Source organism: Panthera leo, chromosome F2, assembly GCF_018350215.1.
Source record: "Panthera leo isolate Ple1 chromosome F2, P.leo_Ple1_pat1.1, whole genome shotgun sequence".
In the NCBI taxonomy this organism is placed as follows: domain Eukaryota; kingdom Metazoa; phylum Chordata; class Mammalia; order Carnivora; family Felidae; genus Panthera; species Panthera leo.
Genome location: NC_056695.1, coordinates 72,096,451 through 72,113,533, shown reverse-complemented (window position 1 = coordinate 72,113,533; position 17,083 = coordinate 72,096,451). Strand labels below are relative to the sequence as shown.

General features: G+C 49.7%; 1 protein-coding gene across 2 annotated transcripts in view; it reads left to right on the top strand.

Moving 5' to 3' along the window:
* Positions 1 to 372: 372 nt before the first annotated feature.
* ASAP1 (ArfGAP with SH3 domain, ankyrin repeat and PH domain 1) overlaps positions 373 to 17,083 on the top strand; it is a 311,003-nt gene continuing 294,292 nt past the window's right edge. For both annotated transcript variants that reach the window (XM_042923771.1, XM_042923770.1), the window contains exon 1: positions 373 to 458. In XM_042923771.1, the coding sequence (XP_042779705.1) occupies positions 400 to 458 (59 nt within the window). In that variant the 5' untranslated portion in view covers positions 373 to 399. The remainder of the gene's footprint in view (positions 459 to 17,083) is intronic.

The window sequence follows — 17,083 nt, the reverse complement described above, 5'->3', positions numbered from 1 at the left end:
CTCCACGTTCCCCGTGGGCACAGAGCTGCTTGGGTCTGTCTGTCGCACCTGTGAGCACGCTCTGATTTCATGTTTAGAGAAATTAATGACTTGTAAATTGCTCTCCGCTGTAGAACTAGAAATAGAACACACGAAGGCTGCCTGAGCATTCGCACAGATCCAAGAGTGGCGATACCAGCTCCAAAGTGGATCGCCGAAACCGTGGTTTGCTGGCTCTTTTCCTTCCCGTTCCTGGACGGCCACTCGGTGGTGTAGGAACATTCCTAACGAGGATGCCAGCCTCCAAATGAAATCGCGTGTTGGTCTGAGACCATGTCTTCTGCCCGGTCCCGCTGGATGACGCTTGTCCCCTTTTCTCCTGCCCCCATCCAGGTAATTTTCTGATGTGACGGCTGAGACATGAGATCTTCAGCCTCCAGGCTCTCCAGTTTTTCGTCGAGAGATTCGCTATGGAATCGGTGAGTGGCCTCAGCCCATCCTGTCCAGAGCGCACAGCCTGGGAAATGTGGAGGGATTCTTGGGGCGGGGGTTGAAATGCGAAATTTGAGCAAACTGCGGACGAGAATCTGACAGAGACACGGTGGGTGCGAATATTAGTGGCAAACACATGTGTGGCATTTGTAAGGCTTCTCAGAGTGCTTGCTGCCACATCACCCGTGTCCTTTGTGCAGAAGGAAATGTGTCAGGGTGGTGGCACCGGATGAAGTCAGGAATAGTAACAAGGATGACACTTGTCAGGGATGGGTGCTATTTTCAGCCGAGCGACTCTTAGAAACATCGTTCAGTCCACCCAGTAATCCCACCAGGTAGGAATTGCTACATTCATTTTACAGGTAAAGAATGTGCCCAGCTGGATTTGAAGTCAGTTTTTCCTGACTCCGGGTCTCCTGCCTTTTTCTTCTCTGCCATGTTGCCTCTTGGTGGAGGTATGATTTGCCCCATTTTGCAGCTGGAAATACTGAGGCCTGGTGTAGGGGCATGTGATGGAATCCAAGGCATCTGGCCTCAGTGGGTGGAAGTTTGTGTTAAAGGATGATAAAAAATTAGAGTGGGCAAGAAGAGGCAGAGAAGAGTCATAGAGTCTGAGAATCTTAAAGTTGCCAGGGTCACGTGACGCAGGATGGGTCTGCTGTGACTGGTGTTTCCCAGAAACCAGCTTGGTGGGGTGGAAAGAGCCTGGGTGCTGGAGGGAGTGGTGGAATTCTGGCTTTGCCACCAACTTGCTGTGTGACCTCAGGCAAATCACTGACCTTCTCTGTTTCTTTCATCTCTGAAAGGGAAATCATCATATTTATATTTTTGCACGCAGGTTAGACAAAACTAGACAATAACGTGACTTGCGTACAGGAGGCACATATAGAGCGTCGTAATTGTTTCAATTTTTAGGATAAAAATAGTTTTTAAGTATAAGACAAGCAAAAGTGTCCTGAACGGATGAGAGAGACTGGAGGCAGGGAGACCAACCTGAGGGGCTTCAGTGTGACCCCAACATGAATTGACAAGGAACTGTTCCTACCTTCCAGGGTCAATGAGGCTTTGTATGCTTATGTTCACAGTTTATCTGTTGGGGGGGGTGGGAAATACACAAAGTCATGTTTCATTTTGCTTTGTTTTTAAGTCAAGAGTCCAACACAAAAGTGATAGTTTTGCAGGGGTCTTTTCAGGTGATATTAATTATAATTGCAAGGATTATTGAGTATTAGGTTTTGCTATGAATCCTGTAAAATCTAAATGAACATTGGCTTAAAGAAGATATTAGGTATATTTCTCCCTTACCTGAAAGTTCAGACACAAGTCGTGCAGGGCTGCTGTGGCAATCTGCGCGACAGCCGGGCATTTGCTCTTTTTTCTCTGCCATGTGGGCCTTCATTCCCAAGTCACCTCATGGTCCATTGTAGCTGCTGCTGCTCAGGACATCATATCTGCCAGCAGGAAGAAGGCAAGAGAAGAAGAAAGGCAGGCTCTCTCCATTTAAGGATGCTTCTGGGTAATGCATGTGCTGCTTCTACTTATATTCTGTTGGCTGGAATTTAGGCTCTGCACAGCTGCAAGGAAGGCTGGGAAATGCGGTCTTCATTCTACGAGACTACGTGCTTGCCAAAATGGAGAGTTGCTCCTTGTACACAAAGAAGAGAACCCTAGAGGACAAACCTTTCTTTGCCAAGCAAAGAGTTACGGAAAGATTGCTTTTAAGAGGAGAGGCTCGGGGGCGCCTGGGTGGCTCAGTCGGTTAAGGGTCTGACTCTTGATTTCGGCTCAGGTCACGATCTCCCGGTTTGTGAGTCCGAGCCCCTCGTCGGGTTCTGCACTGACAGTGCGGAGCCTGCTTGGGTTTCTCTGTCTCCCTCTCTCTCTCTGCCCCTCCCCTGCTCACTCACTCACTCACTAAATAAATAAATAAGTAGAAGGAAGGAAGGAAGGAAAGAATGAAGAGTGAAAGAGAGAAAGAAAGAGGAGAGGCTCTGTGGCCAGATTGCTGGTGTTTGAACCCTGGATCCACGGATCCCTGGATCCGTAGTTAACGTGACCTTGGGAAAGCCACTTAACCTTTCAGGGCTTCAGTGAAATGATACTTTGTGCATCTTTATAAGGGTGGCTTCGAGCGTTAGAGGAGTTAAGGTAAAGCACTTGGAACAGTGCCTGGAATGTACATAATTGCTGTCAAAGCGTTAGCTCCTGTCGCTTCTGCTGTTAACACTACGGCTTCTGTTACCGCCATTACTCCTCTCCTGTTACCACCACTGCTTTCACAGTCACTGATCCTGCTGCTCCTACTGTCGCAACCCCCTGTCCTGACTCCCTCTCCTGTTACTTCTGCTGCCCTGGCTGCTGCTGGTACCGTGGCCATCACTACTTCCACGACTTCGAGTGTTAGCGCTGTACCTCTGTGGTTGGCCAGGCACCACACCCACGTTCTAAACACAGCGTGGCAAGTCTCGTTTTCCCAACATGAAGCAAAGAGTAGCAAGGATAGGTAACTCAGGAGGTGTCCTGCAGCTGGCAGGGGCGCGGCTTACCCCCGGGTGGTGAGGGTAGCGATGGGAAGGGAGCCTGAGGCCTGCTCCTGAGGTTCTGTGGATGTTCCGTTTCCCCGCCTGGGTGCTGGTGACACAGGTGTAAAAATTCCTTGGATGGCACACCTGTGACACAGGTAATGAAAAAAAAATTTTTTTTTAACGTGATTGTTTATTTTAGAGAGAGAGCAGGGGAGGGACAGAGAAGGATGGAGAGAGAGAATCCCAAGCAGGCTCTGTGCTGTCAGCGCAGAGCCCGATGCAGGGCCTGAACCCACGAACCGTGGGATCGTGACCTGAGCCGAAACCAAGAGTCGGACGCTTAACCGACGGGGCCACCCAGGTGCCCCTGTGACACAAATAATTTTATGTATTTATGTTATACTTCAATAGAAGCACATCGTGGGGCACACAGAGCATGAGCGAAACCCACACCTGCCTGCTTGGCTCTCTTTAAGCTGCTACCTTTGTTTCTTTTTGTTCGTGTGTTGGCTCTTTTGTATGATGTCCGCCTCCACTGCTTATTATCTAGGTGCCAGGGGCCTGGGCCAGAGCGCTTGGGGATACGAAGGAGCAAGCAGCAGGCGTGGCCAGTTCTCGTGGGGCTTTCTGTTCAGAAGCAAAGCAAAGGGCTAAATGCCATACAGATCAACTGCCCCAGGGTCAGGCTCCGCGTGCGACCCCCCTGGGGCCACAGGAGGGCGTGCAAACTAGTCCTGCCACACACAGGGTCTGTGTCTGCTAAGATAACGTAGGTGTCCCCCTCAACCGCCTCCTCCGACAGGCAGGAGAGATCCAGCATCTGGGGGTGAGCCGATCACGTGAGGGCGACATCCGGTAACAGAAAGCTGGTTCCTCCCTTGCCCGTTAACCACCACTGAGAAGGGGTCAGCTCTGCTTTTTCGTGTTTGTCACTCTGACGATTGCTATGCTATACTTGGTGTCCGTGGAGCAGAGGAGAGTCAGAGCTGGGAGTTCAGGAGACAAGAACGGGGATCCCACAGGAGCAGAGATTCTCTACATGCATTGAGGCCTAAGTCCAGCGACCTCATACTTGGTCTGGTGGGTTATTAATGTGAACGCATGTGTGAACGAATGGCTGAAATCGCACCTCGCCACGGTGTTATTGCCACTCCTGGGAAAGCTCAGGTCCAGGGGAGTGAAGAGTAACGTGGTTCCTTTTTCTCACCCCACATACCACCAGGGGAGCAGTTGGAGGCAGAACTGAATTCTGAGGCAGCAGTAGAAATCAGGGTTTTCCTCCGGATGTGGAAAGTAACCAGCCGAAACTTGAGACCCTCCGTTAGGAGGTTTACCAAGCCCCAGAGAAACCTTCGTGACCTCCCCCACCCCCGCCTGCCTTTGCTTCTCCAAAGGGTCAAGGCAGACGCCCCGTTGTTATCATGCTGCCAGCTGTCAACCCAAATTGAATTTCCCTGAGCCTGGTTGATGTCCCTTTTTGGCCACAGGGCAGGGGTCAGGAATGAAGGCTGTGCATGGACGGGAAATGTGTCCCTCGGGCTGAACGCAGAAGCGTTGACCTCTCAACTCTGAGCTGCATTTCTAACATTGTTGGGAGGGTTGGAAAGCCTTACGATTTCTGGATGTAAAAGAAAAAGAAATGTGTTTTGGAAAAACCGCATTCGAGTTCCACTGTGAAAGCCCTTTCAGTATCATTGAGGCTGCTCACAAGTCACGGGGTTATTGCATGGCATTGGCCATTCCTTGGTTAGATACCTAAAGGGAAGAACGTTTCACCTGGATGACGGTTTGGGAAATCGTGTTTCTGATCTTGATGGTCTCCCTCCCTCTCTTCACCCCCAACCCCGGTTCAAATATATTAAGCAGCTACTGTGTGCCAGGCCCCCTGCTGAATCCCTGGGAAACAGACGAATAAGATCCCCTGCAAAGCCTCCCTGAGCTTCTCATTCATTCACTTAAAAAAAATTCATTCTGCAATGTTTATTGAGCACCTAATTTGCTCTGGTCTCTTGTCAAGATTAAAGATACAGTTCCTTGGGGCGCCTGGGTGGCGCAGTCGGTTAAGCGTCCGACTTCAGCCAGGTCACGATCTCACGGTCCGTGAGTTCGAGCCCCGCGTCAGGCTCTGGGCTGATGGCTCGGAGCCTGGAGCCTGTTTCCGATTCTGTGTCTCCCTCTCTCTCTGCCCCTCCCCCGTTCATGCTCTGTCTCTCTCTGTCCCAAAAATAAATAAAAAACGTTGAAAAAAAAAATTAAAAAAAAAAAAAAAAAGATACAGTTCCTTCTCCGACCGCGTTTGTACTTTATTAGTTTCTTCACTCGCTCACTCAAACACATTGTCAGCACCCTACTACGTGCCAGGGAGTTGGCTCCAGTTCCCGGGACCCCGAGATGAACAAAATACCGCTTCTGTCTTGCTAGAGCTGGAAGGCCAGGCAGTGTTGAATTCATCTCTAGGGCTGCTCTAACAACATACTCCAAACTTGGTGATTAAGACAAGAGAAGTTTATTGTGTTGCAAAAAAAAAAAAAAAAAAAAAGAAAAGAAAAAGAAAGAAAGAAATTTATGGACACCGGTCACCTTGGAATAAGGGCCTGCCCTACTCAGGTGTGACCTCATCTTAATTTATGTCTTAATTGCATCTGCAAGGACTGAGTTTTTAAGTAAACTCACATTCATGGATACGGGCTCCAGGACATCAACATTTGGAGGGGGGGTGGGGTACACAATTCAGCCTGTCTCAACTATATACAATGATGCAAAGCCCCTACCAGAGCCTCTGGAGTGAGTGTGATCATCTTCCCCTTCCTTCCTTCACTTTCTCTCTGCATCTAGAAGGTACACACCCTCGAGGTCAGAGACTGTGGCTCTGAGCGAGCGATTCTGGATTTTGTGCCAGGGAAGTGAAGCGGACATTTTCATGGCGCACTTACAGAGAGAGTCTGGTGTGGTCCGAGTGATGGGCGGGGCTCTTTCCCGCCACTGTCATTTGTTCTTGTTTCTTGGGGTGGTTGATTGAGGGTGTCATGGGGACACCTGCCTTGACCGGAAGGCCTGGCTTGGTGGTTAGAACTGTGGGCTCCTATCCTGGTTCAGCTCTTGCTGGTTTTGTGAACCTGGGTACATTTCTTCACCTTTCTCTGTTTCAGGCAGCCTGTCTGTACCTCACCCTAGGGGTCTTGTGAGGACCAGGGGGGGATCGGATCTATAAAGCGTTCACAAGAGCACCTGGCCCATCGTAGCTATTTGGTGCTCATTGATGAGGACTGTGCCAAGGAATATGGCCCATCCAGGAGAGACGGCTTGCCCAGCTCATTCGCACATTCCCCTCGATGGAGACTTGTTCAGTACTTACTAAAAAATTTGTTTTTCATGTTTATTTATGTATTTTGAGAGAGAGAAAGAGCTCAAGTAGGGAAGGGGCAGAGAGAGAAAGAGAAAGAGAAAAAGAGAAAGAGAGAAAGAGAAAATCCCAAGCAGGCTCCACACTGTCAGTGCAGAGCCTGACTCAGGACTCAAACTTACAAGCTGTGAGATCTTGACCTGAGCCGAAATCAAGAGTCAGGAGCTTAACCGACTGAGCCACCCAGGCCCCCCCTTTGGTTCACTATTTAATGCCGCTCACCGTCAGAACATTTCCGCGTAATCTTTCCTAAGGAAAGGCTTTTGGAAATACAGAAAATATCCCCGCCTCCACCCCAGCACGAAGATGTGCATTTAAAATGGTAAACAGTTGTAAACAAGATAAAAGCCTGCCCTACAAGGAGGATTCAACAAATTAGAACAAAATGATAAAAAAAAAAAAAAAAATTAGGGTAAAATACTGAAAAACAATGTAGTCATTAAAAAAGATTATGATCACTTTTCTAAAGTTATGAAATGTTTGTAATCTAAATGTTACGTTAAAAAAAAAAAAAAGTTAAGTTTTAGGGCACCTGGGTGGCTCGGTCCGTTAAGCGTCTGACTTTTGATTTCAGCTCAGGTCATGATCTCTCGGTTTGTGAGTTTGGGCCCCACGTTGGGCTTTGTGCTGACAGCACAGAGCCAGCTGGGTTTCTCTGTCTCCCTCTCTCTCTCCCTCTCCCCTGCTCTGTCTCTCTCTCTGTCTCTCTCAAAATAAATAAACCAACATTAAAAAAATTTTTTTAAAGGAAATAATTATTTTTTAAAAAGTTTCATTTTTTGAGGCAGTGAGTTAATTTCTCTGCGCTTCGGTTTTCTCCTCTGTAAGATGGAGACAGGTCACAGTACCTTCCTGACCTAGGACTGAGGATTAAGTGGGAAAATACACATGAAGCACATGATGGGCCCCTGGCACGTAGTAGGTGCCCGCCAACTGCTAATTGTTGTCTTTTCTTTATCATTTGGTTTAAATCCTGTGCAAAATGTTCTTAGTAAAATATTTAGAATCAGTAACACAGACGAAACACACGCATTGTCTCTTTCAGATACTTAGTCAAAGGGGCTGCGTCCTATCGCTCAGCAAATGGGGAGCAGACCCTGTGTCAAGCACTCTTAGCCCACAGTGCGGTAGGTCTCTGTCTAGGGGTGTGATCAGAATCCCTTTCGAGGGCTTTTAAAAGAATACAGATGCTTGGGGATGCCGACTTAATAGATGTGTGATAGACCCCAGGCATCTGCAGTCTTAAAAAAAGTTCCACAGGTGATTTTGATGCTCAGGATTGAGATAAGGCACAGTCACTCCCCTCGAGAAGTTTGCAAACCAGATGGGACGATGGGAACAGCGGGTGCATTAAGAGATACAGCATGATATGAGGAAGATACAAGTTCTACAGAATGGGGCTCCCAACCCTGGCTCCCCTGCAGAACCCTGTAAAGATAAAGCCCCCCCGGTGTATGGAATCAGAACCTCCCAGGGTGAAGCCTTTCCAGGAATTCTGATGGTCAGCTCGGTGCAGTGCTGTTGGCGAGGATTCTAAGCGGTAGAATAAGTCAAGGGAACCCAGAGGCTCCCTTTCGCCCTGGGATTGTCACAGAAGCTCCCTCTGTGGAGGTGTGGTTCCGGGTCAGGCTTTTGACAATGCCTCTCTGTGTCTCATCTTCGCGTCTCCCTCCCTCTGCCTCTAGCACTCGCCTGTGGCACATTGGGTAGATTGTGAATCAGGGTTCTTCCAAAGACATTGTCTCTAAGCCATGGGGCTGATATGTTTCTTCTCGTTGGTGTTGATAAATGCTTTAACACACACACACACACACACTCGCATGCACACACACACACATAAATGTATTATTTACTTACCTAAAGCATTTTTAATTGTGCTGAAATACACATGACCTAAAATTTACCATCTTAATGATTTTTTTAAGTGGTATTAAATACATTCATGTTTTTGGGCAACCATCACCGCTATGCATCTCCAGAACTTTTCTCATCTTGCAAAACTGAACCTCTGGCCCCATTAACAATTCCTCACGTCCCCCTTGCTCTAGCCCCTGGCAGCCAACCAGTCTGTTTTCTCTCTTCATGAATTGGACGACTCCAGGTGCCCCATAAAAGGGGAGTCGTATAGCATTGGTCTTTTTGTGACTGGCTTATCTTACCACAGTGTCTTCAAGATTCATCTGTGTCGTAGCACACGTCAGAATTGGCTTCCTTTTCAAGGTTGGCTGATATCCCATCGTTACGGACGTACCACAGTTTGCTTCTCCATTCTTCCATTGATGGACACGTAGATTGCTTCCATCTTTTGACTATTGTGAATAATGCAGCTGTAAATAGGTGCACAAATATCACTTCAAGACCCTGCTTTCAGATCTTTTGGGTATATACCCAGAAGTAGAGCTGCTCGATCATATGGTAGTTTTATGTTTCTTTTTCTTTTCTTTTCTTTTTTTTTTTGAGGAACCTCCCTACCGTCTTCCGTAGTGGCTGCACCATTTTAGATTCCCACCAACGGTGCACAAGGATTCCGATTTCTCCACATACTTGCCTACACTTGTTATTTTCTGTTTTTGTGATACTAGCCATCCTAATGGATTTGCTGGTGAGTGCTTTCCGCAAGGACAAATCACTGTCAGCTTCATATTTCATTTATGTTATGTGGGCCAATTAAGCAATTCCCAAGCATTTATTTATGCTCTAGGCACTGAGTATACACACCTAAATAATACATGCATGATTCTTGCCTTCGAGGCTCTCGGAGTGTGTCGGGGGAAATAGATACATGGCAGGTAATTTCTGGCCAATACGGAAGGTATAATACTGTTTCCTTAGGTAGCATATGAAGCCTTGAATATAGTTAAAAATGGTAGGAAATGATGACTGAATTTAGTGGCTTGGTGTAAAACACATGAGGTACATTATTCAAGTGGATTTAGGGGTCTAGATGTTTGGGCTGTTCAGCAGAACTTTCTACAATGATGGATGTTCTGTGTGGTGTCCATTAGCCACATGTGACTGTTGAGCACTTAAAATGTGCTTAGTGCAACTGAGAAATGGAATTTTTAAAGTTTACTTAACCTTTTTTTTTTTAAGTTTATTTATTTTGAGATTGAGAGAGAGAATGCACAAGCATGTGCTCAAGCAGGGAAGGGGCAGAGAGAGAGGGAGAGAGACAATCCCAAGCAGGCTCTGCAATGTCGACACAACACCCCCCCACACTCGGGGCTCGGGCTCAGTCTCCATCTCAAGAACCAGGAGATCATGACCAGAGCCAAAATCAAGAGTCGGACGCTTAACGGACTGAGCCAGCCAGGTGCCCCCAAAGTTTAATTAGTCTTAATGAATTGAAATTGAAATTGAAATTAGCCGTAAGTGGCTAACGGCTAGCGTGCTGGACCCGCACAGTAATAGAGATTCTCGCGTGGTTCTCAAACTGGAACAAGCACGTGCGTTACCTGGGGATCCGGTTAAAGAGCAAACTCCCTCTGCTCTTTCTGATTCCTTCGGTTTGTAGTGAGGCCGAGCACTCCTCGTGTTAAGCAACCACCACAGGTGATTCTGATGCAGGTGCAGCCTGAGAAAAGACGAGTCTTGCAGTTTTGAAACTTTTGTATCCGCAGAATATTTTGTTCATGTGCATGCTAAGAGAGGGCTTAGTGTATAAACCAGATGGGAGCAGAGCCGCTGTGGCACAGGCAGGGCCGCAAGCTGGAGCTCCGTGCACATGGGGGACCATGCCCCCCCCCCACCTCCCCAAGGAGGCTTCTTGTCCAGCACAGCCTCACCTCTTCATGAATCTGCGACTCTGGCAGATGCAGGGTACGATTGGGTTTTCCAATAGCCATATGCATGCCAGAACCAATTTTTTAAAAGTTTTACTTACTTATTTATTTTGAGAGAGACAGAGACCGGGCGAGTGGGGGGAAAGGACGGAGAGAGACTCCCAGGCAGGCTCTGCACTGTCAGCTCAGAGCCCGACACGGGGCTCGAACCCACGAAACTGTGAGATCATGACCTGAGCTGAAACCAAGAGTCAGGTGCTTAACCGACTGAGCCACCCAGGCGCCACCCAGAACCAGTTTAAAACCAGTGGGTCCCCCTGGAAACACAAGTGGAAGAAACACAATGTTTAGTTCAGGCTACTCGAACAGAAGTACGGCAGACTGAGGGGCTTCCACAACAAACATTTATTTCTCACGCTTATGGCGGCTGGGAAGTGCAAGATCAAGGTGCCGGCAGATTCCAAGTCCAGTGAGAGCCCACCCCCTGGCTCACAGATGACTGACTGTCTTTCCACTGTGTCCTCACATGATGTCTGGGGTCCCTTTGATACGGACACAAATGCCAATCATGAGGGCTCCACCCTTATGACCTAATCACCTCCCAGAGGTCCTACCTGCTGATACCGTCACACTGGCGGTTAGGGTCTCAGCAAATGAATCTGGGGGGACACAAACACTCAGCCCATAGCACACAATTGATACACGAGTGGGCCATTTCCTTCCTTGCCCTGGACATTAACATCTTGGCATCCCATGAGGAATTGCAGAGCAGTGGTTATGAGCACTGAGTCTGACCTGTATGTGAATGCCAGTGACACCCTCAGAACTTTACTGGGTGGTCCTAGGCAAGTTTCTCCATCTGCAAAGTGGGGATAACGATATCTGCCACATAAGTGACGATAGTTGGCCCCCCCCCTTCTTTTTTTGAGAGAGAGAGGGTACAAGTGAGCGAAGGGGCAGCGAGAGAGAGAGAGAATCCCACAAGAGAGAGAGGGAGAGAGAAGTGGGGCTCACCTGAAGCGGGACTCGAGCTCACCCCATGGGGGACTCAGACTTACAAATTGTGAGATCATGACCTGAGCCAAAGTCAGATGCTTAACTTACTGAGCCACCCAGGTGTCCGGCCGACCCGTGAACAATAGAGGGGTTCGAGGCGCTGACTCCTCCCTCATGCTGTCAAAACTGCATATAACCTTGGACTCTCCCCACAGCTTAACTACTAATAGCCTACTGTTAGCCGGAAGCCTTACTGCTAACATAAATCGTTGATCAGTATGTATTTGGTATGTTATATGTATTCTTACAGTCAAGTAAGCTGGAGAAAAAAATGTTGAAGAAAATCATAAGGAAGAGACAATGCATTTACAGTGCTGTACAGCATTCGTCAGAAAAAACCCACACAGTTCAAACCCGTGTTGTTCAAGGATCAACTATGCATGCAAAACCCAGCAGTTGGCACTTAACTTTCATTAGTATAACAACAATAACAGCAATAATCATAGCTGACACTGAACATTTAACATGAGCCAGGCGATTTACTCTCTTAAGCACTTGCTACTTATTAGCTCATTTAACCCCACAACAGCCCTGTGAGGCAGATACTATTATTTCTGTTGTAAAGACCGGCTGACGCTCCTGGAGGTTTGGGAAGTTGGCTGAGGACGTGCTGCTGCGAAACGGCAGAGGTGGAGGTCAGTTACAGGGAGTCTGGCCCCGGAGCCTGGAATGCCTACCATTCGCTACGTCCCTACATCATCCCTGGGTCCTCAGGAAAGCTGTTTAAGAGGAGACCCCTCCTCGAGTCTCAAAGCTTCAGAATTGCTCTGCGGGTCGGCTCAGCTCCCGGGAGGCATTTGCCCCAGCTGGCCACTCCGTCCCCCTAAAAACTCTGTTTTCTTTGGACTTGCATGGCACCATTTGAATTTCTTCTTGGGACCCTGCCCCTTTGCTCAGCCTCTCAGCGGGGCGTCCCTGGCTCCAACCGACCTCACGGTGTTTTTGGAGACCCTGTGTGTGCTCACTGTATACTTCCAAACTCTGTGTCCGCTGAACCTCTCCTCTGAGTTCCAGACTTGATTATCCCAAACACCTGATTAATATCTCCATTTGGAAGTCTAGCAGGCACCTCAAGATTAAGCTGGCCAACATGGGTTATTCTTTCCACTGCTCCTGTGTGGGATCATGCTTTGCCCCGGCTTAACACCCATCAGTGGCCCCGATGCCCCCTGCCCGTTTTACCTAAAATGAAATCCAGTTTCGTTACCATGGCCCACAAAGGCTCCATTTCCTCAACAGCATTCAGTTGTCAGAGGCTGCGAGCACTGGCTGTCTCAGGACTCTGCCTCGCGCTGTTTCTCTGCCTCTAGGACCACTCTCCCTGCACCTCCTGGCCCCCAAACCCCTGCTCTTTGTAAGAGTGACAAGTCTTGTCCTAGAGTCTCAGCTTACATGCTGCTTCCTCAGATCTTTCCTCGCCACTGCATTCCCTCTGGCTGCACCCTGCATGTTTTCTTCTAGCACTGCAATAATCTGGAATCATTTGTTTACTTGTGTGTGTCTGCCCCGCCCCCCACCAAGACCACCAGCTCCCAGCAGACAGTGGTGATGGCTGCTTATCCACTAATGTTATCCCAGTGCCCGGCATAGAGCCTGGCACATAGTAGATGTTCAGTAAATACAAATCGGTGAAATCATATCAATGGCCCGTAAGCTTGATCATCAACATAAAATGCCATTTCTAGGCTTGTTACTTGAAGAACCCTTTCACAGCTGAGGTGGTCTTCGTATGTGTATACAGTGATCGAGAATTGGATGGGACCCGGCCTTTTGTATGGACCTTGGTCTCTGTTTGCACATTTTTTTTCTTTCCCGGGTCATCCGTAATGTTACAACTTAACAAAAATCGTCTTAGAGAAAGCAGCAGCCTTGGATACTCAAGTGATTCGGTTTTGGTTTAAAAGGAAGCTAGGAGCTAATGCATTTTGCAGATATGAATAGAGAACGATTTTCTCCATTAAAAAAAAAAAAGGTAGGTAACACTTTGTGTGGGTTCCCAGAGTGCCAGAAACTCCCAAAAGGGCTTCTCTGCAAATATTTGGGGTTTGGTGCTCATAAACAACACAGGTTTTCCTGAAAATTGATCCGCACAGCAAGAACGCACCATAGCTTGCAAAGTGGAAACGTGCTCGCCAGGCTTCGGCGAAGTGTGGAGTTAGTGTTTTGGGCCCAGCGGCAGAACCGCGGGCGGAGGCATGCCAGTTCCTGCAGACCGGTGATTAACACGACTGGCCGCAGGGACTGTGAGCCCCGCCGTGCGCTTCATCACTGCTGCCGTTTCATCAGCTGCAGGATGATTGACTCTTAGATGCCCGAGCCACAGACCGTGGCCCGGGCGAGTCTCCTTCTAGCTGCTTCTCCCGGGCGAGGTCCAGGGGTCAGAAGTGTCCAAATGGCAAGGTTGGTCAGGAGAGGAGATTGGCGATGGCTTTTTCGCAGGTAATTCTGCCAAGTTTGGACCTGTGGTTGTGTGTGTGTCCTTCGTGTGCCAGGCCCTGGACTCAGACCCGTGGCAGGCGTGGCGGCTGAGGCTGCTGTCCGAATTCCCTCGTGCCCGCTCCATCCTACCCAAGCCCGGTAATGGGGCGCGGGCAGGCCGTGCCTTCGATCACAAGGGAATGTATAGCTACCGTCTTGGTTTTGGGTGACAGGGACCCAGTTCAGACCGGCCGACACAGTAAAGGGATTTACTTGCTCACATTGAGAGAGGAGGTAAGGGCTAAAACCTGGCCCCAGAAATGGTTGGCTTCAAAGGTTTGGTTTCTCTTTTTCCCCTCCGCACCACCACTGAACGTCACCCTTCCTCCCTCACATCCCAGCAGTGCGTTCTCCTGTGCTGGCTTCGTCCTTGAGTTCTGCATGCTGCAGTTTCCGGGAGCTGGCCTACAGTCGCTAGCCTAACAACCCCAGTAAATAGAGCTTTTCTTCCCAGAAGTTCTAGCAAAATCTCTGACTCGATTCCCCTTGGTCCAACTTGGGTCACGTGTCCACCTCACCTGACCATCCAGAGCTGGGGGAGGGGTGTACAGTCAGCACCATGGGAACAGGGAAGGGGTGGCTTCCCCGAGGGAAACTTGGAGTACAGTCATCAGGAGAAGGGGGTACTGGGTCCCAGGGAGACAAACACGGAAGTGCCCGCATCACTAACCAAGTGAAGTGGAGATGGAGAGAGCCAGCGAGTTCTGGCCGGCTTCCTTAGAGGGGTGTGCAGGAGTCTGCGTTCTGCTTTGGCTCTTTTATTCATTGTTTGTTTGTTTAATTTATTTTTTTTAATGTTTATTTTTGAGAGAGAGAGATAGACAGAGCATGAGCAGGGAGGGGCAGAGAGAGGGAGACCCAGAATCCGAAACAGGCTCCATCCAAAGCCTGGAGGCTCCATCCGAAGCATGGAGCTGTCAGCACAGAGCCCGACGCGGGGCTCGAACCCACGAGCTGTGAGATCCTGACCTGAGCCGAAGTGGGATGTTTAACCGACTGGGCCGCCCAGGCGCCCCTGCTTTGGCTCTTTCCAATGACCCTCCGGCACAGCAACGTCTGGCCCACCTCGGCGATCCCTCCAGGCCATTATTTGTGTGCGCTGAGAGTCAGCCTTGTGTTCCCCATCCTCTCCTCTAACCTCCTTTGTGCAGCTCATCCCATCGGATCACAGGCAGAGTTCAGACCTTGAGCCCCGCCTTTGACCACCAGTCTCTTCTGAAATGTGGGTCTGGGTCTCTGCCCCTGGCGTCTGGCACAGCAGCCCCGCAGATCTCGTACTCTTTCCGCGAGAGCATCCTCCACCCGGCAGGCCGGAGTTTGATGGGTTGAGAGGTGGATCCGAGGGTCAGGAGACAGGGCGGTGACACTGTGGAGGCCCCTGCCTGTGGTTCCCTTGTCCTCAGATAAGTATAAACCTTTGCCCACCCTCGCCCCCCTCCCTAGGGGGGCCTGCCCCTGCTGCACCACATCTCTGTGCTCACCTCTCTTTGTCTGCCCTCCAGCCAGACTCGGGTTCTGTTGGTTCCCTCCAGACCTCTATTTTCTCCATTCCTGGGACCTTCCCAGATGCCGCCCTTGGCAGGGAGACCCCCCGGGGCGCCCTTCCCCTCTTCCCCCTTTTTCTAGTGAGTTCTTGCTCATCCAAGTCCCAGCTTAAAGGGCTCTTCCCTGGGGAAGCCTTACCTGACACCTCCTTCCAACGTGGCTAGCTTTGTCACAGTGCACCTCCTGTGCAACTCCCCATGTTCTTTGTGTGTGTGTGTGTGTGTGTGTGTGTGTGTGTGTGTGTGTGTCGGGGGGCGGGGAGTGTATATGACCATCTGGCCTTTATTCATGTCAGTCTTTCTCCCTAGGTGATAACTGCCACGAGGCGGGGGGGGGGGGGGCATCACACTTTTACTTACCACCATCTGTAGGGTCACAGTGCCTAGCACAGAGTGGGCGCTTAGTAAATGTTTGTTGAGTGAATGGGTGACTGGGCACTCGGGAGCCACTGAGGGATGTGACATGTGAGAAGATGTCTTGCCCGAATTCCCCCATGCTCCACCCTCTCTGAAGCCCACATCTTCTGACTCCCATCGTCCCGCTTTCCCGCCTCTGCCCGGCAGTGGGGCTCTCTGAGTAGCAGGAGAGGGAAGGTGACAATTATCACAGGGGATGAAGGGTTGTCTGCAGACCGGGTCGTAAATTACATAGCAACACTGACAGCTTTGATGTTGGCCCTGACAGTTGTGATCACCCCTTCCTTCTGGCAGGTCTTAGGCACGTGTGTTTCTTTTAATCAGGGAAGGCCGTTCCTGCTGGTAACTCGAGGTCATTCCATTTCACCTCGGGGTGTCCCATCTATCTGGTTTGGGTCTTGGATCGCTCTTGGATTGAACGCCATGATCTTATTTGGGGATAAAGCAACTGATAGAAACTGGAAGGAGCACGTGTAATCTTAGAGGGCTCTGGCTCCCCCTTGCCAGGAGTTCAAGTGAAAGTTCACATGAGTTTGACCGGTACACAGAGGGCAGGCAGTCTTCACAGGAAGCCATAAGCAGGGCAGGTGGCCAGTCCTGGAGAGGAGCCAGGGGACCTGGGTCCTTCTGTGGTCCCCAGACTGATGGGGAGATCCTCTGGGTAAGTCCTTCTACCTCTCTGGCAGAAGTGTTCCATACAGTTGGACATCTTTCAGTCATAAGCTGTGGAACAGAAAGAAAAGCCCACAGCTGGGGCTGGCTTCAGGCACTGTTGGATCCAGGGACACCATTAAGGTTGTCTGACTTGCTCCCTTCATCTTACTGTGATTTATACGTAACCGTTAATAAGAGACTCTCCTGACGCCTCCTTGCTACGTGACCTTGGGCAAGCCACTAGCCCCTGTGAGCCTCAGTTTCCTCCTGCAGTGAGGATTCAATGAGCCAGTCCACGAAAGCAGTTAGCACAGTGCCTGGAACATAGTAGGTCTTCTTGGTTCTGCGCCCCTTTCTGCTGGCTTCGAAATCCACAGGCAGGCTTTATTCCTGTTGGACCCTAGTGATTCGGGGCTCACAGCCTCCTGGCTTCTTGTGTATCGTAAAGAGAGTGTCCCTTTCCCAAAAGCAGTCAGTGATACGGGTGTGGGTCTCAGGCTCACTGGCAACAGGCCCGTGCTACTGGCCAGAAAGGGGTCCTCCTGGTGGCAGGAGCTCAGGGAGACCCTCAAGGGAGAGGCCGGAGGAGACAGCAGCCTATCTGCCATGTTGGGCAAGGATGGAGTGGGCACCAGGCTAGGGGTGGCATGTTATTCCCAGGGGAAGACTGAGTAAAGAGCCTTGCTAACGCTTGTTTTGTGAAGGGGGATGCCAACAGAGAAGGTGAGAGTTAATGTGTATTGACCACATACA